The 24,812-nt window shown below is 46.0% G+C and overlaps 1 protein-coding gene across 13 annotated transcripts in view; it reads left to right on the top strand.

The window, feature by feature from the left end:
* mecom (MDS1 and EVI1 complex locus) overlaps nucleotides 1-24,812 on the top strand; it is a 209,198-nt gene that overhangs the window by 59,415 nt on the left and 124,971 nt on the right. For all 13 annotated transcript variants that reach the window (XM_083773821.1, XM_083773819.1, XM_083773828.1 and 10 more), the window contains exon 2: nucleotides 4,421-4,773. In XM_083773821.1, coding sequence (XP_083629947.1) covers nucleotides 4,421-4,773 — 353 coding nt within the window. The remainder of the gene's footprint in view (nucleotides 1-4,420; nucleotides 4,774-24,812) is intronic.

Genomic DNA, 24,812 nt, shown 5'->3' with positions numbered 1-24,812 from the left:
ATATTTGCTTTCGGGCACCGTTTACCTTTCAGTAACGTATATGTTTATGAATCAAAATTCCCTCGTTGAATCGGCCGGACTGGGGGAATTTCTGGTCTAAATCAAATATAAACTTGGAGACCAGCGTGAGGAGAAATGTCAGTGTAGAAACAGCAACGGAGGGATACAGTTACCTTTAAAAGCTCTCGGCCCCTCCACCATATGGCCAACCTCACATCCAGGACTATAACCACGTTACACAGTCCTCCCATTGAAAATCATTAAGCCGGAGTTATACTCGGTCGTGTGGCGTCTCGCGCTCCGGAAATAGCCGATCTATATGCTCAAAGCGTGTCACAGTGTGACCTGTTTGTGAGCTTGTAGGTCTGCTCTTTTCTGTTGCGCGACACTGGCACGTAAGTAAGTATAAATCCGCCTCAGCGTTGACTCCTAGACTTACATTGGGTTTCATGCCCGGCCCTGCTCAGCAGTGCCTTTTAAAAAAGGATTTTCCCTGGGCCCACACAGTGCGTGTGTCAAACACAATGGTCACACAGGCACCCTGATCTGGTATTCCTGGAACGACTTGGAGGAATACTTCTGGACATGCTTATACAGAGAGTCAGACACACAAGCATGCTCTTGAAACACACGCACACACACGCAAGTGCACACCCACACACACACACACACACACACACACACACACACACACACACACACACACACACACACACACACACACACACACACACACACACACACACGCATTCTGTACAGCTAGATGCTTATAACAGAGGGCTGATTCAGCACAATACATTCATGCATGCCTTTTGTTGCGCACAGCAAATACATTTAGACACAGGAATTATGATTTTTAAAACTGACAGAGGAAAATAGCATGTGGACATACATATAGTCGACAGTTTTCATTCCCAATAGTCAGACGCTATGTTTAGACATGGGAAGTTTGTGGTTGAAAAGATTGTAGGGACTTAAAAACATGTGTATTTTCTGTTTGGCATAATGTAAGTATACAACTTCACTGTGAGTCTGCATTATTTTTGGCCAGTTCGAGAGTTGATCTGATTATTGGTCAGTTTATTGCAGAGCACTGCAGCCAACTTGGGAGTGTTGGGTGAATGTGAGGGATCAGCCAGTGCTTGCACACATGAGCAGCCATACAGCTGTGCACCCTGATTATTCATGTGTGTGCAGTACATGCACTATAGCTTGGGATTGATACAGTATATTGATTCTTGTTGAATTGTATCATTGCTCATCGAATCCCATTGGTTCAGTGACTCGTATCGTATTGTACCATATCTATTCATAAATGTTACATGCATGTGCCTTTTCATTTGTAACCTTTTTGCAAGATACATTGCGATTGCCAGCCCTGATATGCACGTATGCCTGTACACTTAAGGGTTGGGTTAGTCTATTTATGTGTAGAATGAGTGAATGAATGAATTAATTAATTAATTACATTTTTATTTATGTGCCTTGCCACCGGACACATTATACAAAACAAAAAGAAAACAACTGACATTAACAATCCTTCCTGTACATATTATGTCCTGTTCAATACATATATGAACAAAATTAGAACAATTTAGACAATGTCATTTTCCATGTAAATGGCTCTCCTCATTGACCAGACCAAGCAAATGAAAAGATGTCATGTTGAAAGAGACGTTTTTGTATGTACAGTACAGTACAGTACAGTACAGTACAGTACAGTACAGTACAGTACAGTACAGTACAGTACAGCATGTGTGTTTGCCTGTGAGTGCATGTGTCTCTGCGTGTGTCTTTCTCCGCACGTCCCTCTGTCGGATCAAAGGCTCCGTGGCTGACAGCGCAGCGGTTGCAGTGTCACACAGCCAGCCCTTAATGTTCTGTGGTCCAGGGATGGACAGTGGAGCCTCATTAGCGGGCACCCCCCGACTCCCCCCGACCTGTCAACCTGTGTTAGCCACAGCCTGCCACAGATGCACGCTGGGGGAGCGGCAGCTTCCTGTGGATGATTTCCTGTCTGTTTGTCTCACTGTCTGGATGGATGGGTACCTGTAGCTAACTGTCTAGCTCAGTGCTTCTCAAACGGTTTAATTGTCACTGTCTGGATGGATGGGTGGATGGATGGGTGGATGGGTACCTGTAGCTAACTGTCTAGCTCAGTGCTTCTCAAACGGACCCCCATCATGATTCTTGAGTGCACAACATGGTCTGTTTGGTTCCATTTTGCACACTCTCAGAGTTACAGACCTGTAAGGGTCCATTTGGAACCCCCTCAAGGAACCCTGAGGGTCTCACTTTGAGAACATTGGGCTAGCTGCTTCACCGGTATTTTGGTATGAATACTTGTCTCAAAGGCCCCATTGCACTGGCAGCCAAATCCAGATTGGAATATGATTTGTTTAAATAAGTCTAAACACAAACAAGTCACATGGAATCCAATTTTTACGAATGCGACTTGAGCCACATTCAGAGGTGGTTTCAAATCTGATTTAAATCTGATTTCAGGAGATCTGTTTCAGTCTGAACGCAGTAACCTGATCTAAATCGACTTGTGACTTGTTTGTGTTTAGACTTATTTAAACAAATCGGATTCCACAATCTGGATGTGGCACAGATCTGATTCAGGATGGATTTGGCTGCCAGTGTAATATCATTCTGACCACATACAGTAGATATGTGACATATCCGATCTGGTCATTTGCAATATAATGTGAACGGACGGGCCAAAAGATCAGATTGGAGAAATAAATCAGATTAGAATCGGATTTGACTGATGTGACTGCAGTCTAAATGGGGCCTTCTGTTTTGTCATTACATGTGTTATATTTGGCCTAAATCTCTGCCTGTCACTGTATGCCAAGATTGGCAAAGACTAACGTCATTGCTAGTTCATTCAGAGAGACTGAAATCTCTCTACATTCCTAGACACACACACACACACACACACACACACACACACACACACACACACACACACACACACACACACACACACACACATGCATCTCATCAGAGATGTGTCAGAGCACTAAGGTTGCCTGGAGCAACTTGGCGGTTCAGAGCCTTGCTCAAGGGCATCTGTGTCAGCAAATAGTCTACTTTCCCGCCAGCCGCGCATGTCCTCCTCTGAAGAGGCACGACTGTGGGTTCAAAGGTCACATGCGGGTGTTGTCTCTTGCTGTATTCACAATTAACCCCGTTGAGCGGGGCTTCCCTCTGTTTTCACACCGCACAGTGGTGATGGAGCTCAGGAAAGGGAAATATAAAGCACTTGGAGCAGCACAATGCTGAGTGGACCCTCGCAGCCCACCCGACTGAAACGCAAACAAACCAAGGATGCCGCGGTCCGATGGAAACGTTCTATCTTTGTACACTTTTTTCTTCTGCAGTGGTTTGTTATTAAATACATGACACCGTCGCACAATGACAATAGCTGATCGGCGAGCTCACAATGTGTCACGATGCGATGCATTGTGAGCTTGTATAGGTTTGTTCGGTCATGTGTGGCATAGCGTATGACGTGTGTAATGTGCAGTGGGCCTACAGTACATTTCTGAGCATTTTCACCTACAAAATACCTGATGGGCGCACCACTTTATACCTGATTGATTGATTGATTGATTTTTGCAACAAAAATGCATATAGATATTGTACATACTGTATCTGTCAAAAGGACAAAACACATTGGTCACACTGACCACTCTGTACATTCCGTTTATTTATTTTATTTTCCCCTCCCAAATAAATAAATAAAATAAATCTGACCATTATTGGCATGTTTCAGATTTCCAAATGTTAATTGAGAGCTCTGAATCTACTTTTTTTTTGCTGAATGGTAGGATTTATTGATTTTGTTTTTAAATTGAATACCTGTTCATTCAAATGACAGATTATATATAGTCCAGGGATCTCACATCAAGAGCCCCTAAATATATACGCTCCAGGTCAGAGGGCCCATGAGGGTAGATTTGTGTTGTTCTCTATGATATACTGCCATATGTCATGTGTGTCTACAATGTAGGAGGAAATATAACATTAGGCAGATTGAAATAGGTTCGGGTATGAACCGTTACAGAATAACCATATTACACTCTATACAATAAATATTTAAAATAGCCGATTTACCAGCTCAGAGAAATGGACGAGGACAGATGGACTGTCAGAGTTTGGTTCATTTCATAGGATTATTAAAAATGTGCCAAGAATAGGCAATCTATACAAGCTCATAAAAGCGGTGTGTTGCGACGTGTTGTGAATTTGTAGATCGGTTATTTTCACCAAATGTCTGGCCCGGAATTGGGCTACTAGGATCCGTACGGTTAAGGTAGCCTATTTGCGAAGATCCAAGACCACCACTCTCAAATAGACTCTCTCTCTCTCTCTCTCTCTCTCTCTCTCTCTCTGTCTGTCTCTCTCCCAGGTGATGGTGATGATGAGTTTACCCTCTACCCCGCTGACATCTTGGATGACATGTGTGTGTCTGACGGAGACCCCACACCATCCTCTGCCCTGGCAGAGGACCCTCCATCCCCACTCCTCTCCGCCGATGAGGCCTCTCCCCAACCTCACACCTCGCCCTACCTCCACCCGGCCTTGTCCTACGTTCCCCGGGACACCCTGCCCATTCCTCCGGACTTTGAGCTGCGTGAGTCGGGCGTTCCGGGAGCTGACCTGGGCGTCTGGTCCCAGAGGAAAGTAGACGTCGGCGAGCGCTTCGGACCGTACGAGGGGGAGCAGAAGCCCTGTCTCCGAGACCCGACTCAAGGCTGGCAGGTAGGAACCGAAAATAAACAAAAACTAAACTGATACATACGTATGTCCTCTAAAATGTCCAAACGAAGAGGTTTAAAACCTTACAGAAAGAAATGGTGTAACTTCGTACAGAGGCGCTTATGAAAATGTCCGCATGGAAATATGAGAATGAGTCCGACTTGGCCTAATAGCGAGAGCACAGTGCTGCATTCCATGTGAACTTTACAGGACGTTTACTGGGATTTCTCTTTTTTTTTCTTTTTCGTTCCCACATTGACTTTGAATTGGTTTTGTGGGCACTAAACCTTTAGTTAAAGTGATGAAATGCATTGAAAACACCGTGAAGTTGGAACACAAAAGCAGACTCTGATGGGGGATGCGGTACGGGGGCTCCTCTGGGGTCAATCCACATCTTTCTGATCGCTCCTCTCTCTCTCTCTCTCTCTCTCTCTCTCTCTCTCTCTCTCTCTCTCTCTCTCTCTCTCTCTCTCTGTCTCTCTCTCTCTCCCTCTCTCTCTCTCTCTCTCTCTCTCTGTTTCTACCCATGTCGTCATGTTCACATTTAGCCACAGTGTTGCTGCTGCTGTTTGTTGCCCAGTGATGTCATGTCAGCTCAGGGAGCCGAGGGCCTATGCTCTTAACTCAATTAAAATGAAAAGCTATAAATCCTGCCTTCATCCCAGTTAGAGACCCACTGCGGCCATTGGCCAATCACATATTGGTCAGCCGACGCGCAAAATCGAAGGCAGGGTCACAGGACAAGGTCAAAGGTCAGGTGTGGTCTCAGTCATTGTCAGGCCCGTTTGGTTTTACTGAGCAGGAGAGGGGGGGGGGGGGGGGGGGGTGGGGGGGGGGGGGGTAGTGCGTATCAGCCTGATTGAGTCTCGCTAAACAGATCATCTCTAATTTGGATGTGAGGGCTAAGTCCGCAAACCCACTTATAGGACCTTTGTACCTTTTGTAAAAGAGAACCAAGCATATTAATGATGGCACACCATGCCGTCAGAGCCCCCCCCTCCCTTCTTACCAGCGTCCAGTCCCCCCACCCCCAAACCCCTAAGCTCATTTTTATGCTTTCTGACTCAGAATGTGTTGGTAGAATATCAGCAGAACGTCGGCTCATATAAATAGTTTTGGATTTGGCGCTCGTCACGCTGTTGGGCTCGCATCACAGCGGCGCTCGGTTCAGACTCAGTGGTTTGGGCTCAGACCAGACTCAAATAAATTATTCATTCACTCCCTGTTTTTTATTTATTTATTTTATTTTACTCTGGACTCCCCTTCCTCCTGGAAACAAGTTCTCCTTCATTATCTACCGCTCTGTGAGCCTCAGCACATCAATTCCTCTAACAGCTAAATAAAAATCTTTTCTAGTTTTTCTTTTTTTTTTTCTCCCTTCCCCACGTTTTGCTAACATTGGGTTTTAATATGATTGAAAAAGTCCCTGTCCCTCCCAGAGAGATTTACGGCCGCTTGAACAAGCTCTCTGGGTTTTCTTTTTCTTTTCTTTTTTTTTTTTCCCATGGAAGGAAATAAAGGGGAAAAAAGGTTTCATGAATTTTAATCCGGTGGTAATTTATGGGGAGCTTGAATAATATGTATTTAAAAAGCTGAAGAGCCGGGAGTATGTGGAGGGGTTGAGCGAGAGAGAGAGAGAGAGAGAGAGATGGAGGGGAAGGATGGGATCCCAGAGAGGCAGCACTGTATCACAATGTTTAATTACCTGCCTGACAGCGGGCTATAACTCTTTCCATTAAGTAAATAAGTTGTAAAGAATTTATGATGAAATGCCACATTATTCAGAACGGATATTCAGTGATGACATCCCCCGGCATTAAATATGGTAAACGCCATTAAGCCCTCCCCGATACCCCACTCTCTCTCCGTCCAACCCCCCCCCCCCCCCCCACCTCACGGCCCCCCCTATCACGTCTGCCACCCATCCTTCGCTCCCCTCGCATCCACCCCCCCCCCCCCCCCCCCAATCCCTCGAGCCCTCCAACCCCGGGCCCCCTCCCCGCCCGTAAAGCGTCAATATGCCAATAAGCTGGTGGAGGGTCTGTAAAAATAAAATTGATTTGGTAAATGTGAGTTAAGATAGATATGTGTGCTTTCATCATCAATTCTTGCGCGGCGCGTGCGAGGTGATGTCACCGGCCGGGGAGCGATAAAGTGGTGCGCCCATCTGCTGGAGCGCTTGATGGAGGGCCACTGTGCAGCGCCCGGCCCGCTGGTGACAGACCGGGGGAAGTTTGTCACCAGGGAGGCCAGCGCTCCTCGACGCCATCAACATAAATTCGGGGCTTTATTCATAAAGGGGAAGGTTGAGTTATGGCCTCCATGATGTTTTATGAATACAGGAATGGTGACTTATGGGAAAGATAGGTTCGGTAAATAAAAAAGGGAGCGAGGCTGCGGAGGGTCTGTCAGGCCGGCCGGGACATGCATGCAGCCCACCACAGCGCAGGACGGGAGCTGACTCTGCCATTAGTGTTTGTGAGTGTGTGTGTGTGTGTGTGTGTGTGTGTGTGTGTGTGGTATTGATGCATTTCTTCATCATGTGAAGTTAGAAAAGAAATAAAGTATAAGTGTATGTACAGTACTGCATGTACACACAGACTGTCCAGTGTCCATAGCCTTTTTGTTTTACCTGTTCGTAGCTCACTCTAGAATGTGTGAAGAGGCAGAATGTCGCAGCCTGTCCACTTTCCCCTTTGACTTTGAGCTAATCATTGGGGTCAGTTCCTTTGAAATCCAATCAATTCAGATGCAGATTGTGACAATGGAGAATGTATGAATGATGAGCCTTTTATTGATTTACATTTACATAAACGTAACCATATTATACATGATGTGGGGGGGAGGGATGAAAAAGTAAAAATGTCATATGATTAAAACATTTGAATACATTCTCTAAATATGAGTTGACCTTACAACCCTTATATAGTGTTTAGACAGCCTGTCTTTGACGGGGGTAGGGGGCATAAAGATGACATTAACGTGGATAAATAAACACTGAGGATTTTGCTGTGTATTTTTGTTCCCCGTGGCTAAGTCCAGGATTCATTTGAGTTCCTTTGAAAATAAATATACAGTAGCAACATATAGACACTATACTCAAAGTGACCATTTGTCACAATGTGCGCTAATATAATATATGTGACATGATAACAATGAGCTGCCCTGCTCACCATCATCGTCATGTACTCCATGCATCCATCAGTCTCTCTGTGTCTGGCTCTTTCTGTCTGAATCGCTGAAGGCACATTGAAATTCAAGCTCCGCTTGTGTCTGTTCTCTTCTATGCCAGCAAACCACAACAATGAGACAAGAAGAGGGTAAGAGTCCCAGTGAGAGTGTTATCCTGGACTAAATGAGCCCGCAGGCTCACCCATACTCACTGTCCCGTGGGATTATGGATCCTGGCTTTTTTTTCCAGAGCCAGGTTTAGAAAGCCGGGTGGTGTCCCCCCGTTGTAGGAGCAATGGGCGGGGCGGGCCAGTGGGGGGGGGGGGGGGGGGGTCCTCAGAGCTTTTGTGTACCTCTCGAGTGAGAGGCGGAGGTAGAGGTGGAGATGGTTAGCGGTGGAGGAGTATAGGAGAGGAGAGGGGCAGTGGAGGAGATTAACAGTGCCAGTTGAATGGGAGAGGAGGATTAGGTGGCTGGGGCCGGGACGTCCCTGGCTCTGCCTGTCTCCTGGACTGCCTGAGAGGATGGAGGGATGGGTGAAGGAGATGAGGATGCAGGAGGAGGGCTGTCCGCCCGGCCTGGCGCTCCGAGCGAGGGGCCCCGTCTGGGGAGGTCCCTCAGCTGGAAATGTTGCAGGTGCAAGCATCTTTTGTTTTTTTGTATTACTATTGTTATTATTTGGCTTTCGTGTTTTAGGAGCCGTAGGTCTTATGTTCAGATTGACGTTTTAAGTATGCAATTTTGAAAATGTACAATGGGGTTTGAATTGGTTTTCTGGGCCCCAGAGTCGTAGAAACTACTCAGCACATAAAAGGTCACAGAAACCTTCGACTCAGTAACAATGTCAATATATTATATTATGAAGGAAATCCGAGTTCAGGCTTTAACTCAGTACAGTTGCTGCTCTCATGTGCACTTAGCTGGAACAGGACAAGGAGGAAAGACACCAAGAGAAAGAGAGATAAACTAACTCAGGAAGAAAGAGAAGGCAAGAGAAACAGAAAGGGTAAAAAAAGATAGAAGAAAGTGCGTGCGTGCAGGCCCGTGTGAAAGCGTCAGAGAGTGTGTGTGTGTGTGTGTGTGTGTGTGTGTGTGTGTGTGTGCGCATGTGTCTGTGGAGGGCGTTTAGAGAGGGCGTGTTTTTTTGTGCACGGGATAAGCTGCTGTCCTGAATGAATGCAGATGTCTCTGACTTGACTGTCCCCTCTGTCTCCGGCCGTTCTGACGAGGCCTGTCAACCTCTCTCTGTCACTGCAGTGAAAGAGCCACTCTTAGTGGCTGAGCCCCCAAAAAAGGGCTCCGTTAATCCCCGGCCCCCTGCCACATCCCCGTCCACTGTCAGGAGAGATGGCTCTCCAACACAGCAGCGCTTAGAAAGGCCAAGCGTATATAGGGATGAACCTCTCTGTCACTCACGTATACGTACCGCTCAATGGACACACACACACACGCACGCACGCGCGCGCGCACACAAACTACACCCACTTGCATGAACATGTACACACTGACTTTTTTAGAAATTCAAAGTGGGGAAAGTTTTTTTTTGCTATATAGGAGGCTGTGAATGGGGTGGGGGGGTGGCGGGTTTCGGCATATTGTTGTCGTGTGAACACAGCGGCTGTGCTGACGTCCTCCACTGGGCCGACGCCTGCTCTCCCCTCAGGAGAGAAAGTGATATAAGGTAGAGCTTCACAATAATGACTGAGCAGTTCATACAATACTCTCATTGGCACTTAATGAATTGTAGAGAAAACAATAAAAAACCATTAAATGCATTGGCGTGCGAGCGGATAGCCAAGACGTGGGATTATCAAGCTATAGCTATATCCAGAATGTTCTCGACAAGTAAGCCTACATGAGTCCCATTCTAGTCGCTGAAGCGTAAGGAAGATATCGTTTAATTACTGCTGTGGATACAAGATATCACTTAATTATGCTTTCCTTGCTATCGCGCACATATAGTATATTATAATGACAGCCTGAGCCGCTATGAGCCCGCCCCTGTGTGCGGGCATGGATTAAGGTTTGAGCTTGTGGGACTATAGCAGCAGATAGGATGGTTCTGCTGGCTGAGCAGGATGAGTTCCATGCTTGGATTTCCAGCTGGAGATTGTCCAGCTAGGTTATAAGGGTAAGGGGAGGTCCTCCTGTGCAAGGACCAGCACATAATGACGTAACAGAAAAATGACCGCCGTGTGACGGCAAAGTCTGCATCATTGCTTGTGTGTCGAAGCAATGGGAAACGGCTCTATTGTTCCAATAAAGCCTGAAGCATCGTGGCTGTGACTTGGACCACGGGGACACCTCCTCGTTCCCCTGCATTGTGTTAGAGCCATGGCTAGCCATGATAATCAGCTTACTGGACTAATGCGGCCCAGCTCCAGTTTCTGTTCCAAAGTCAGCTAGCCCTTGATCCAGGCTCAAACGAGGCCAGTCAGTTTTCTGAACACACACTTATATTTATAGTTATCGGGTTCGATACTCGCCAAATATTCAACCTAGGAATGTACTCTACTACTTGTAAGACGCCTGAGGGCGAGCAAGGTTGTGTGCACTGGCCATATATGGAGAACGAAGGGTGGCAGCGGGGGCAGTGTCTTGAGTGTACAGGGTTTGATGAGGGCCCAGGTAGGGCCGGGCCTTAATTTTCGGGCCTGTTGAGAACTCTAGTTTTCGCCGGCTGCCAGGCACGGCTGCACAAATAACTTTGGGGCGGGCCCGTCTAGAGTTTAAAATTTAATTTTCAAACTGGTGATCGTCGTCTTATGCGGCCTGCCTGCCTCAAGCAAAAAAAAAATAATAATATAAATATATACAGTATATATATTTTTTTTTATTTTTGAATAGCTAAAATATAAATCAAATTGAGCAAAGCCACTCTTCTCTGCCCCTCTCTCTAACAGACACAGTTAACGATCGCTTGTTAAGTGCCTGCCAGACAGACAATCAGATGGAATGAAGGCAGGTGTAGAGTAGAGTGTAGACTAGTAAACTGAACATGTTCTCTTTATATCAAGTACTTCATACCAGCCCCTTATGAAACTACTTCTCCCCAAATCCAAATGGATGAGAACTGAGAAGATCTCCACAAAGGTTTACTCATCAAAACTGATTATAAAACTGTAACCATCAAAGCATGCACTCAACATATAATGGTTATGTGACCATGGCATGTGCATAATATAAAATCTTATAAGTTGTATCTGATATTGATTAATATGGGGGGTGGGTTCAATGAATCGATTATTAATCGGCAGAGCTGTCGACTATTGTCAACATATTCCCCAATTTCCACTGAGATTATGGGGTGAATGAATGTGGCCAGACCCATCTTCTCTTTCTGTCATAGTGACATTGTCCTGCATCAGATCATGTCCAAATCAGGTTCTCCAATCTCCAGTAGCCTCTTCAGTTTTTTGAAGATTTTTTGAGTGGTACAACCACTCCCTTACGGAGCTATGTGTGTGGCTGGCTGGGTCTGAGCACTATGTGTGTGTGTGTGTGTGTGTGTGTGTGTGTGTGTGTGTGTGTGTGTACATGTGTGTGGCTGGCTGGGTCTGAGCATACATAGACAGATAGATAGATAGATTATAGCAGTGAATGACTGAGACATCGAGCGTGCGTGCGCAACTGGTTGTGGCCCCCATCAAGTGACCTTTTGACCAATGCGGCCCTCGCCCCAAGTTGAGTTCGACACCCCTGGTTTAAATGGACAGGTATCAGTCAAAAGGGAGATATCGAAGAGGAAGGATGGATGGGGAAGGATCACATTCCTGTATATGGGCTTAATATCTCTGATGATGTCATAGTGATGTGCGTGCGTGCGTGTGTGCATGCACGTGCGTGCGTGTATAGTCTGCTGAGGCACCAGCACTCCTCTGGCATCCTGGCTTCCTTGTTCTTGTGAGTGTGTGGAGTGTGTGTTTGGCTCCCCCCAATTAAAGGGCCCTGGAGATGTCTGCAGCCGTGTGTGTGTCTGTGTCCGCCTTTGTCTCGCCGTGGCCTCTGTCAGGGGAGATGAGCTCTCCATCCAGTGTAACTGGAGCTTGATTGTCTCCCCAGGAATGCTGTCCATTGAAAATGGAAAAGACAAAACAAGCTGGGGGTTCGTCTCCGTGCCTCTTACTTGATTAGTAATCCCTTTCTACGGGCTAATCTGTCATGTTAGTGTTGCCGAGTTACGCCGTGGGGAGAGAGAGACAGAGTTCCACTCCATCGATGGAATTTTACACTTTGTCTTGAAGTTACTTTGCTGCTAACAGTCAAGATCGAAAAAAATAAACTTTAAAAATTTCTGTTTTTCCTCTTCACCCCCCCAACTCTCTTTCCTGTACACCCTCTTCCTCCTCCATTCTCCTATTCCATTATATCCTCGTATACTCACCCCCTCCTCCCCTCTCTCAGTATGTCTGTGAGTTCCCAGCGGGAAGGGGAAGCTAGGTTAACTAACTGAACAAAGTCAGAGTGAATTGAGAAAGGACAAAGGCGGCCATTAGGGGGGCAGTGCCAGAGGAAGGTGTAGGGGGGCAGGCACAATGCCAGGTGAAGGAGGCTCTCTCCAGGGGGTGCATCCGAGCAAGGGCAAAGGTCTATGGCTCCATTATGGACGGAATACACCTATGCCGACCGTCGACAGACAACACCGAGATTCTGAGATTCACGGGGCAGCATCGATCCCCTCAAATTATTTAATTCTCAGATCGAGCCCAAATTAATTTTGCAGATGAATCGGCTCCTCCTTCTACTTTATGGACTAGAATAATCATCCAGCCCAGTAGATGGCCTCAAGGTCAAGTCTAGAATAATCATCCAGCCCAGTAGATGGCCTCAACAAGGTCAAGTCAATGTTCAGAGCAGTGGTTCTCAACCCTCTCCCCCAAATTAATATGTATATTGCCATGGACCCCCATCAGTTTTTACCTTAGCCTGCATAATATTGTTTTATCTGGACTGCATCCTATAGGTGTGCAGTTGTGAACAAACCCAGCTCTGAATGCCCTGGGCTGATTTATGCATACAGTAGTTGAAAGTTGAGCACGTTCATAGGTAATTTGGGTCTGAATGTTTCTGCACTATTGGGGGATGCCTGGTTATTTATTTGGTTTCCCGACAGGCGCTGCATGGTGCATGCAATGGTCTAGCACCGTTTCATTTAGCTGCGCAATAATCGTTGTATTGGTTGCATAGTGCATACGTGTAGTAGCTGCAGTTTCATTTAGTCTCAACTCGATCAAGGTGTCAGACGGGCTAATACACAACAATGTTAGCCATACAAAGTTGTCTAACAAAAAAATCCCTACACTTTAAAGTCCTGACGGCGCTGACTGAGCACCTTGCACCGTCTACCACAATGAGTCATCTTTCAGCTCATTGGAACTTTCAACTGCATGAATCGTACAGACTATCGATTATTCTCTTGAAGACCTGTAATAGTGCATCTTCATTAGGTCTATCTGGACAGTACCTACACAGTATGTGTTGTACGCCTATAGCATCAGTTTATCCACTGTTGACCAGTTGCATTTTGTGTTTTAGGTCACTTGTTCAAGTTAGTAGACTTGACTTGTCCTTTTATTTATTTCCTCCAAACGCTCCAAATCTGACTGAGATGTTTTTTGAGTGGTGCATTGCCCCACAATGTGTGTCCCTGGCTATTTTTTCATTTCAAAATACTAAATAATTTAGATAAGGTTATAGCCTAACTAAGATCAGTTTTTTACGTCACGTCCAAGTCAAGTCACCAGTCCAGGTTTCTGTGACCTAACCAAGCCCTATATGGTTGAGCAGAGTTCCTCAGGGCTCTATATTAGTGTGTTTTCTGTTTTCTGTTATTGTGGGGGAAGCTTTCGCTGAAAATATCCGAAAGCGTTTATCCGTTATATTCTGTGAAAGCTTTCCCCACAATACTGATGGTGTTTCAGTGGTTAAGTATGTTCAAGTCTATGCGCTCCCCCATAATTAAATAACCATGCCAGTTTGATAGTGTGCAGCCAGTTACCAAGGTTATACCCCAAACAAAATGCTATACAGAAAGGCAGACCTATATAGGCCCGTGACAGCTATACACTTAGTAGCTTTGAGGATGACGTTGCTGTACTTTATTTTGGCAAATTATTTGGCTAATAAATGTAAATCACCATGAATGTGAAATGATTATTGATTACATATCCATGTATTTGCTTATGAACTTGGGAGAGGTTTCTGCAGTGGGGTGTTCTGTTACATGTTCCCTTTTTGGCCCTTAACCATGCAACCTTTTCACAGTATACGATAATACATGTTCAAGATGTTACAGACAGACAGACAGACATAATAACTTGAGGCTAGTACAGTAGGGTTTTTTCCTGTCACAGAACCGTTTACCTATCAAATACAGTAGGATGAAAAACACATGTGCTGGAAAATATTATCCACTGCATTATTATTGTCATATATTACAGCTCCAGAAACTGCTTTAGATGCAACTGGAATCCAAGCAGCCTCCATTTGATGCCAGAAAGGAAGGACACCCGTAAACACATTCTGACACACACGTGTGCGTGTGTGACAGAATGTGTCTGGACAGAATTAAACACACAGTCCAATAAGATAATGACACGTGTCTAGACAGCCACAGATTTGTATGTAAACATCACACCCGTGTGAAGTGAGGGGCGCTCTTCATCGTACATCATCATGATGGCCAATCAGCGCCCCTGAAAAAAATCACACACATGTGATTCTAGCCAATCACAATTTGCGTCCTCACTTTTGTCTTCAATGATTGTGTTCTGTTAAACATACTTTTGTCTTCAATGTTTGTGTTTACATAGACCCTCAAAATGGACATAGCGCCCTTCAAAAAGGTACTGGCTGTTGTTGGAGTGGTGCATGAACTATTGGACCATTCATTATTATTTGTATTTCTAAAGTATATGTGGTTCATATGTCTACTACGGTCACTAGAAGTAGTAGTGGATGTAGGCCAGGATGCTTTTCAAGCACCCATGGAAAAAAACCCTCAGTGTTAAATGGAACTCGTAAGGTGTTTTTACTAGAGAGAGAGAGTGAAAGAGAGAAATGAATTGTGGCAAATATTTGACCCCCCCCCCCCCCTTCCCCGCCATGTTGTGAGTATAAGGTTATGCACCAGAAAGAAAGAAAAAAGTGTTTAGAACTTAGAAGGCCCAGAGCTCTCTGGATGAACCATAGAAACAACATTGTGTCGGGGTGGTCTTATTGAAATGTAATGTGGCAGTTTGAATCCAACGTTAAAGGAGAGGAGTGCGTGGAACGCTGGAGGTTTACAGTACATACATAGATGGGTCAAACACACCTCTTTAGCTGCCTGCAGTCCTCTCCACACTAGGGGGATAGCTTTCACTTTTTTTCTCTTTTGCACACACATACTGACACTGTGTTCACTCACACAGGGATATGCACGCTCAGAAACATACACAAACACATCAGACCTTCCTGGTTTGGTTTGGACACACGGAGAGACACACGCTCGCATGCACACGCGCACACACACACACACACACACACACACACACACACACACACACACACACACACACACACACACAGTCACACACACACACACACACACACACACACACACACACACACACACACACACACAGTCACACACACACACGCATAATTTGCCCCCTGCACTCTGCACAGACAGGAGTGAAAAGGAGGGGACCCCTAAACGGCGTACAGGAAACAGAGGTGATGAATTCCGTGTGCGGGGGCACCGAGCCCAGCTCATAGATACCTTATCTGGGGGTGGGGTGGTGGGGAGAGGGAGGGAGGGGAGGGTAAGAGGGGGCTCCCCTTTAAAACACCCTACTGATTGTTTCCAAATGTCTTTCCTGATGGGGAGAGAGAGAGAGAGAGAGAGAGAGACAGGGGGAGCACAAGCGAGAGCGAAAGAGAGACGCATTGGTGGCTCGGGGGCAGGAGAGCAGAGCCCGCAGGCTTTTTTATTGGTCCAGTCCTGGAGAGAGAGAGAGAGGGGGGGGGGGGGGTGGTGGGGGGGGAATAGAAACTCTGTCCTTCTTTTCCTGCCCCAAGTCACTGCTAGCGCTTAACTACCAGTCAGATCGCATTACCCAGGCAGTAAATCTAAGTACCGGTTAACGCAAATAATCAAGAGCTAATACTACTCTAGGAAACCGCTCTCTCTGTGTCTGTGGTCAGAGCTGTGCAAACAGCCACTAGCCAAGAGCCCTCTGTCCTCTCAGCCTGTGCCAGACGCTCACTCACACTCACTCACAGCTATTCTAACCTACATGCAGTCACACTCTCCATATAGCCATTTATTCATGTCTTCCTTGTGGTTTGTGAGTGCACGCGCGCACATGCACACGTGTGTGCGTGTGAGAGTGCAGTGTGTGAGTGTGCATGCACATGGGGCTTTTACACCAAAATTATTGAAGTACGTCATCATACAGTATATGAGAGTGAGAGACGGTGACGGGGAGAGAACCAAAAGTCTCCATCAGCCCCCCCCCCCCCCTCTCGCTTTCCCTCTCTGGCGCTCTCTCTCTCACTCTCTCTCTCTCTCTCCCACTCACACACAGACACACACACGCACACGTTTTCTCTCTATCTGTGCTTGCAGTTCAAAGGCTAATAGGACGGTGGGGTCTGGTTTGAGAGCTCATTACCGGGTTAAGAGCTAAAAAACGCAGGCGGGGCAGGGCCACATATTCAGCGCGGTAACACCGAACCCCTCATTCCAATTACTCCATATTGCACTGCTCCAATTAGGGTGGAGCGGTTCCAAGACTAGTGCGGAGAGCTGCCAGGGTTTGGAGTGGGAGAGAAAGCAGAGGCCCCCGGGTGGCAGTAATGAGGTCTTAACCCCGACACCGCTCTATTATGTCATAATGCTTTAATTTGAGCCATATGATAGGCCGCTGCGTGTTCTTACGTTATTGGAAAGTCAATATTTGCAAGCTGGCCCGCCTCGCCTGTACCTCTCAGATGTGTGTCCCCGGGAGCGAGGCCGCCGGCATGCCGCTCAGGGGGAATGGACGGTGGGACGCGGAAGGGGAAGAGAGAGTCGGCATGAGAGTTCCACAGAGTGGTGATTGGCGCACATGAGGTATTTTGTGGTGATTCTCAAACTTCTTCCATGTCAATTAAGGACCCCCAATTGATATGTATTTGGCCATGGACCCCCATAGTGCAAATGTTTTGTGCCAGGGACCCACATAGGGGATTTGTGTTGTTAAAATCTTTCAAAAACATTCCAAATGTTTGAGAACCACTGTTTTATGGTACCACAGGCACAAACTATGAAATTATTATTCATATATCATTTTGCTTTTATTGATAAGAGATTCCAAACCGGTCCCGGCTAGGGATATAGTCTAATGGAGACAGTTACCATTTTCTATAATATACTGTATATTATGGTTTATATAAATGATGGTAGAGGAAATCTTGAAAAAACAAGAGGGTGACGCCAATAGCCAGAGTGCCAATATTTCATTCCCTGATGAAGGCTTAACCGCCGAAACGTTGGATTCATTTTTGTCTTACCTGCTGTCCTAATAAAATATTGGCGTGTGTGAAATATTTCTCCTGTGTGCCAGCACCGCTACAAGGACTTTGGTGTGTGTTAGCTTCTTTGTACACATTGTATAAATTATGGTCCATATTTGACATATTATTGGTAAACCATATTTCACAATTAAGAATATGAACACATTAAAAGGTTATACTGTGTAGGCCTACACCTGAAAGTATAAAAACCTCCACATTTGGAAATACCACGTTCAGCACTAAACAATTATGTAAATACCCACTTTTTTAATGCTTACCATTGCACATAGTGCATTTGTATTGCATAATGGTTTAGAGTGTTTGAAGGTCACACTTTAAATGACTGTGGCTCTTTTATGTAATGGGGCTAATTACCATGCTAATAACTTAGTACTCAAATCCTGTTCAATAATTGCCTGGTAATTGCTTTTAGCTTACATAATGGTACAGTTGATAGAATGTTGCTTTACATAATTAGACTAAAGGGGGGGCTTAATAATAACAATAATACAATCACAACCCTTTAGTTGCAATACAATGCTAGAAATGACCTTCTGAAATAGATTAGAAAATGATAAATCGACCACAAAATGAATTGACGCTTAAAACCATGTGCCAGTCACAGTCCGAATGTGTAACCTGCTGTAATATGTTTTATGTTTTTCGGCTGAGAGATTCTTGTGGGGGGATAATAAGAAACGGCCCGTAACACAATAAGGCCTACACTCTTCCAGGAAACACTTGTGCTAAAGCGAGCCCTGGTGCAGGATGCTGCACTGTACATGTGCTGTAAATCAGACTTCATTTGTGTTCTGCGGCGCTATATTTCTTGTTTACACTCACGGTGACTCCAGGAATGTTATTTTAACTTCATTGCCGTGACTTTTCACGGGGGATATCTTTTTCATACACACGCATTGTTCATTGTTTGATGATCTAAATTGAGCAATAAAAGCAGGGGGCGCTTATTGGATATATTGGATTTGACGTACAACGTATATTCATATGTTTCACATTATGTTTCTTTGTTTTTTTTGTGTTTTTGTTTTCCTAGCGCAAAGGTAAGTGAGTGAAGCTAGACACGGGAGTCACCCTGAAATCCACAGATAAGTGCGACTCACTCATCCGAAGATGGAGGACAGATAGAGTTGCTCTGTAGAGAGAGAGAGAGCGAGAGAGAGAGAGAGAGAGAGAGAGAGAGAGAGAGAGAGAGAGAGAGAGATAGAGGAGAAAAAGAGGGGATGAGAGCAGTGTTGTTTTTGGCAGCAAATTTCTATTTTAGTCTAGTCATAGTCTCTGGAATGAAACTTCTTTTAGTTTTAGTCATATTTTAGTCACCTGGAATGTTTTAGTGTTAGTCTAGTTTTAGTCAACTAAATATCATAAGATTTTAGTCGACTAAATCAACTGTAGATTTAATGTGTTTTTTGATGCCGTCGTAATGGCTGATTTTACACTTGCTGAAAATAGCCGACGTGTTGTGAGCTTGTAGATCTCTATTTATCTATTTTCAGCATTCAAACCAAGTGTAAAATTACTTACTGGATCTTTTGTCCACTAGTCCATTCCTAACATTTTAATCTATTTTATTTTTTTTAACAAAATTGTCAATATATTTAGTCTTAGTTTAGTCATCATAGCTTATAGTTTTCATTTAGTTTCCATTTAGTTCTTGTCAGTGAAGAAAGGTAGTCGACGAACATTTTTCGTCCTAGTATTAGTCGATGAAATCAACACTGGATGAGAGGGGGAGAGGGAGGAGCTGGTGACGGGGGTGAGGAAGATAGTTTAAACATGTTTATGCGCAACGGCGTGGAGGCGGAATGGAGGGAGATATAGGACAGGCAGGATGAGACGGAGAGAAAAACAGGAGTGATAGATGAGGCAGGAGAGAAACAAAGACGGATAAAGAGAAGAGAAGAGTACAAAAGAGAGGGAAAATCACTCATCGTGAATGAAAGCGAAAGAGAGAGAATGAACAGAGGAGGAGTAGAGGACTGGATGTCCCATCTCTCTCCTACTACGTGCCGAGAGAGACAGATTTCCCGGCGGAGTGTTTCCCAAGTGTCCCTCTGCAGTCCATAATAGGATTTTCCAGTTCTGCAGAAGGTAGTCTGTGAAGGGAACTTTATTCACTCACAGATAAGGGTTAATGTGGCACTGGGGTGCTCTCATGGGAGTTTGTGTCACTAGAGAAGATTGTGTGCACATCTCAATGCCTATATTTAGGCCGGGTGCTGGAAGTCAGGCATCAATAATATTTGCCTGATGAAGAGCTTGTAGGTCGAAACGTTGAAATTTGTTGCCTTTAAATACAGTAAGTCTCGAAGCTCTAGAAACTATAGTGCGGGTGTTCTTTCTCTTACTTGAAGTTTGTGTTACCCACCCGCCCCATTCCCCCTGTTCCCCCCACGCACCCACCCCATTCCCCCTGTTCCCCCCACGCACCCACCCCATTCCCCCTGTTCCCCCCACGCACCCACCCACCCGCCGGCCTGTGGTGTCACTACCCAGTACCCACCCCATTCCCCCTGTTCCCCCCCACGCATCCACCCCATTCCCCCAGTCCCCCCCACGCACCCACCCACCCGCCGGCCTGTGGTGTCAGCACCGATCCGTCACAAAGGATTTCTCCTCGCAAAACTCAGCGGTCATTTCTGATGTCTCCGACAAACTAATTGTTGTCTCCAGCCCTGGCAAGCCCTGTGAAGTCCTAATGAGTTAGTGTCTTCAGCGGGGATGAGAGGGGAAAAAATAAGCAAAAAGCTAAATCAATTTCTCAGCTATTTCATCAGTCTCAAAACAAGGAGAGGAGAGGAGAGGAGAGGAGAGGAGAGGAGAGGAGAGGAGAGGAGAGGAGAGGAGGCCAGTGGGCATCCATTATAGTCTTTCCTCTTCCTCTTTTCTGTGCACTGCCTCATGGCTGCTTCCCTTCCCTTAAATCCTGCATACTGAGTTGCATATATACTTAGTTGCATGCTGGTGTTGTTTTCCGTAAATTTGTGATCTTGTAGATATGCTATTGTCTGAGCACAAGAGTGACGCGCAACTAAGTATGACTGAGGCTTAAGACACTTTATGACAAGCATTGTAATCTCTTTCGAGTTGTGGGGGAGCCCGTGTTTAGGCCACGCAGTGCTACTGTCTGGCCCTGAGTGACAGCGGGATGGGGTCCAACCGCCACCCAGGACACAGAGCCATAAATCATCCTGCTGGCACAGGGCTCCACTTCCTGAACAGCTACCAGTTCCTGCAGGGGACAAAAAGGCCTTTGTGGGCTTTGGGCAGTCAGATCCTCTCCTCTCTTTGAGGGCTCTGAGGTTTATGAGCGATGCTGAGAAGAAGGGCTGCGGGAGAGCAGGCCTATAGAGACGAGGAGGAGGGTGGGTATCAGATGGAGAGAGGCTGAGATAGAGACTTTACTCAACAGAGCTTTAATAAGGCTGTTACTGAGCTATAGCTGCTGCATGCGAACACCTGTTGAACACCCAGTTGCCTGATTGGATCAAGCGCTGGTTGTTTATGTGGCTCTCCATAGCAACGGCCCATTAACTGTATAGCTGCAATGAGATAAAGTCATCAGCGCTGCAGTTACTGCGGAAACCCGCCTCTGAAATTTTCATGGCTGTGAATGTGAAGAGTCAGACTGCCAGAGCTTCAGCAGCCACAGCCAAAGGTGGCCTCCATCCCTCCCTCCCTCCCTCCTCTCCTTCTTTCCTCCCTCCCTCCATCACACCACCCCCCCCATCCACCCTTTTGCATTCCTTGCTTCCACCACTCTCCATTCTCCCCCTGTGTGTTTGGATGGCTCCACCTCAGTGTCAGGCCGTGTGAGGGACGGCTGTTTTTCCTCGCAGGCCAGATCAAGACAGCAGATTGGCCCCCGGGGGGCCCGAGGATGTGAAGGCCTTCTTGACACGTCCCGTAAATCTGGGTATGTCCCATCTCTGCCGCGGCGATCCTCGCGGCGTGATGAGAACACCAATGAGCCGTGAGGATGTGCATTCCTCAGGCCGTTCTCACACACACCAACCCCTGGGCCTTCGCTTTGCAGAATAACACTTTTCTGACTCGCTTTTTTTTCTGACTGGTAAGCTGCCCACCTCAGCATAAACGCACTGGGCCTATCTTTCCACCCCTCTGGTGAAATAAGTCCCCAAACCCCAGCCTTTTAGCCATAAAAGCTTTCACAGGAAGACTGCTTGCTTAGTGTACAGTCTCATGTTTGTGTTAAATGATGAATATGAAGCTGTGTTATTCCACTGTCTATGAGAATCAGTTACAAACTGTCTGTGTGTTGATTCGCCTGAATCACATAATCCACGGCCATGTGTCAGTCCCTGTCCGACAATGTGAGATGACACGCACGCTCACTCACACATATGTTTGTAAGCTATATATGAAGGAGGCACTGGAGCAACTTGAGGAAATCAAGTTGCCTTTTATTAATGTGCAATGTACAGCAGAGAAGTGAATCACAATCACATCTTCATAAGGTCCTCGTTCTTCTACTCGTTTGTGTTGCTATTTATGTGCAATCAAATCAACATTTTAGTACAAACATTTTTAAATTACTTTTACAGATTTGTGAGGCTGCTTTTAATCCTAAACATATAGTTATACTACTTCATTGTGCCAGTGTTAGACACTGAAAATATAACCTCACAACAGTTTAGCTGTTAATTGAACGATCCTTTTAGCCTGCTCGCTCTAGTGTGTGTGTGTGTGTGTGTGTGTGTGTGTGTGTGTGTGTGTGTGTGTGTGTGTGTGTGTGTGTGGGGGGGGGGGGGGGGGGGGGGGGTGGCGTACATTATACCAAGCAGAACATGCTGACCAGACAGACAGACAGACAGACAGAAACAAAAGAAACAGAGACGGCAAGACAGAAAGAACGGCAGGAAGGCAAGCAGGCTGACAGGACAGACAGAAAAAAAAACATGGACAAGCAACCCGAGAGGCAGATAGACGGCTTTGGGCCGAGGCCAGCCTGTGTGGGCCTCTCTCTCTCTCTCTCTCTCTCTCCGCACCCGGCCAGCGTTAGCCCGCGTTAGCCAGATTTTTCACCCAAATGGAAATGCTGCCTGTCACCTCCACGCTGCCTCCAAACCGCTCCCTCTGTCCAATCTGTCACAGCGTGCCGCCGGCCGCGCAAATAGGCCTGCCACTCTCACTGTCATCCCAGTAACGGATGTGCCGTCGCAGCTGTGGGGCGGGCCAGGAGGCACCCAGGTCCACTTTCACTCTCCTCCTCATCAGTGGTGGAAAAAATACTCACATTTTGTACTTAAGTAAAAGTATCAATACTGCAGTGTAGAAATACTCTGTTACAAGTAAAAGTACGGAATTCAAATTTTACTTTATTAAAAGAACGAAAGTGTCATGAGTTCATGACGCATGTAAATTTCAAACTGTACAAAGTAATGAGTAACTTGTAAATGTACTTTAATTGTTACTTATAGTTTCCACCACTGCCCGGGTCCACTTTCCCTCTCTTCTCCTCAGCCACCTTCACCTTCCTCCTCCTCATCCTCTCCCTCTCGCCCCCGGGTGCCTAGTTGTTGGGTCTCCCGTCCCGTCCATCCGTCCATCCGTCTGTGTGTGTGTGTGTGTGTGCAGCGCGCGCGCGTTGCGTGTGCGTGTGTTCAGCCAGTGAGTGTGCCCCCTCATCTTCACATCTAGACTCTAGAGCGACGGTACGAGAGGATGGAGGGGCGGGGGGGGTGATGGGGGGGTTTGGGGGGGGGGGGGGTGACGTGAAAATAAATCGTGTCCACCGCCCGGACTGGTAACCTAACGGCCGTCATAAATAACGCGGGCCTATTTGAAGGGGAAGATGGGGCATTAGAAGCTATTTACACTGCAGGAGCCGCGCTATCGATCAGCCCGGGACGTCCATAGATAAGAATGGGATGATGTCATGGTTATTTATGGTGATTCCTGATGGTAAGGCTACAAAGGGATTTTCGGGGCGACAGCTCCATCCGTTGTTTTTTGGGGGCGGGGGCGATGGGAGGGGTTTGATGCATTCTGTCATCAGAGAAACAATCAGAGGGTTGTGACCGCGTCTGCTCGCGCACGCGCGCGCACACACACACACACACACACACACACACACACACACACGCGTACACACACACACATACACACACACACACACACACACACACACACGTACACACACACACACACACACACACACACACACACACACACACACACACGTACACACACACACACACACACACACACACACACACACACACAGAAAAGCACTCATACACACCCATGCATGCACGGCACATACGGTATACAGGTATAGTGTATATTTGCTGTTGGGTGTTGTTCAAAACGGCTACTTTTCAGGAATACAATTCAAAAGTAGAAAAGAATACAGATATACAATCTCAGTGTGTTACAGTGTGACATATTTTGAGCTTGGAGATCGTGATGATGTAGGGCATTAATTTACAAAACAATTATAATAAATTATATACTATAGAAGTAATGAAGAAACCATGCACGCATATACACCCATGCCACACAAATGCATACTGTACATTCACATACAAAGATGTGCTATGCTATGGTATGCAAAACATCTACCTCATATGCTGATTCTCTCACTGCATACAGTATACTAAGACTTTATGGGCTGTCAAAGTACACAGTAAAATCCTCAGTTTTAATTGAACTCTGAGAGTGTAGACTCATTTAACCACATGGACCCTCCCTTACGCTCTGTAACAAATGGCTAAATTACCACGTTATTTCCACTGTTCTGAGATCAGCACTGATGTGTATAGCTGCATATACTTGATCGGTTACGTTTTTCTCTTCATCATCTTGGTATGCGTGCACAATTGGTCATTTCCACTTTGAATTTCCACATCATTTTCAGCAGGTGGAAATTAGTGTTCTTTGGTATGATGTGCAAGAAACTAGTAGCACTGTTAGATGCAAACATGCAATGTATGAAATCAATATGAGTTTAAGCACATGACAGATTTGTGCTGGGAAATAAGATCCTCTTATTTTATTATATAAAAATTAAAAACTCCCTTTAATGTGAAGAATCCTGGAGCACAACCTGGTTCTGCATGGGAAGCCATCTGCCTTGACCGGTTGGGTTGAGCGAGTGACTGTAGCCTGTCTCTGTTATGAAATAGAGCCGTGATTTTCAACAGTTTTCATATCAATTCCATTATTTATTCGGCATTTGAGCTACGGACCTGATGATAGCCTCTCAGACCCAAAACTGAGAATATGTTGTTATCCTTGGATAAGATTTTGTCCACAATTCTAGGAGAGGAGAGGAGAGGAGAGGAGAGGAG

The sequence above is a fragment of the Protomyctophum parallelum genome (assembly GCF_964188405.1).
Source record: "Protomyctophum parallelum genome assembly, chromosome: 9".
In the NCBI taxonomy this organism is placed as follows: domain Eukaryota; kingdom Metazoa; phylum Chordata; class Actinopteri; order Myctophiformes; family Myctophidae; genus Protomyctophum; species Protomyctophum parallelum.
The sequence above is the reverse complement of the archived record's forward strand: the minus strand, read 5'-3'. Positions and strand labels throughout refer to the sequence as shown.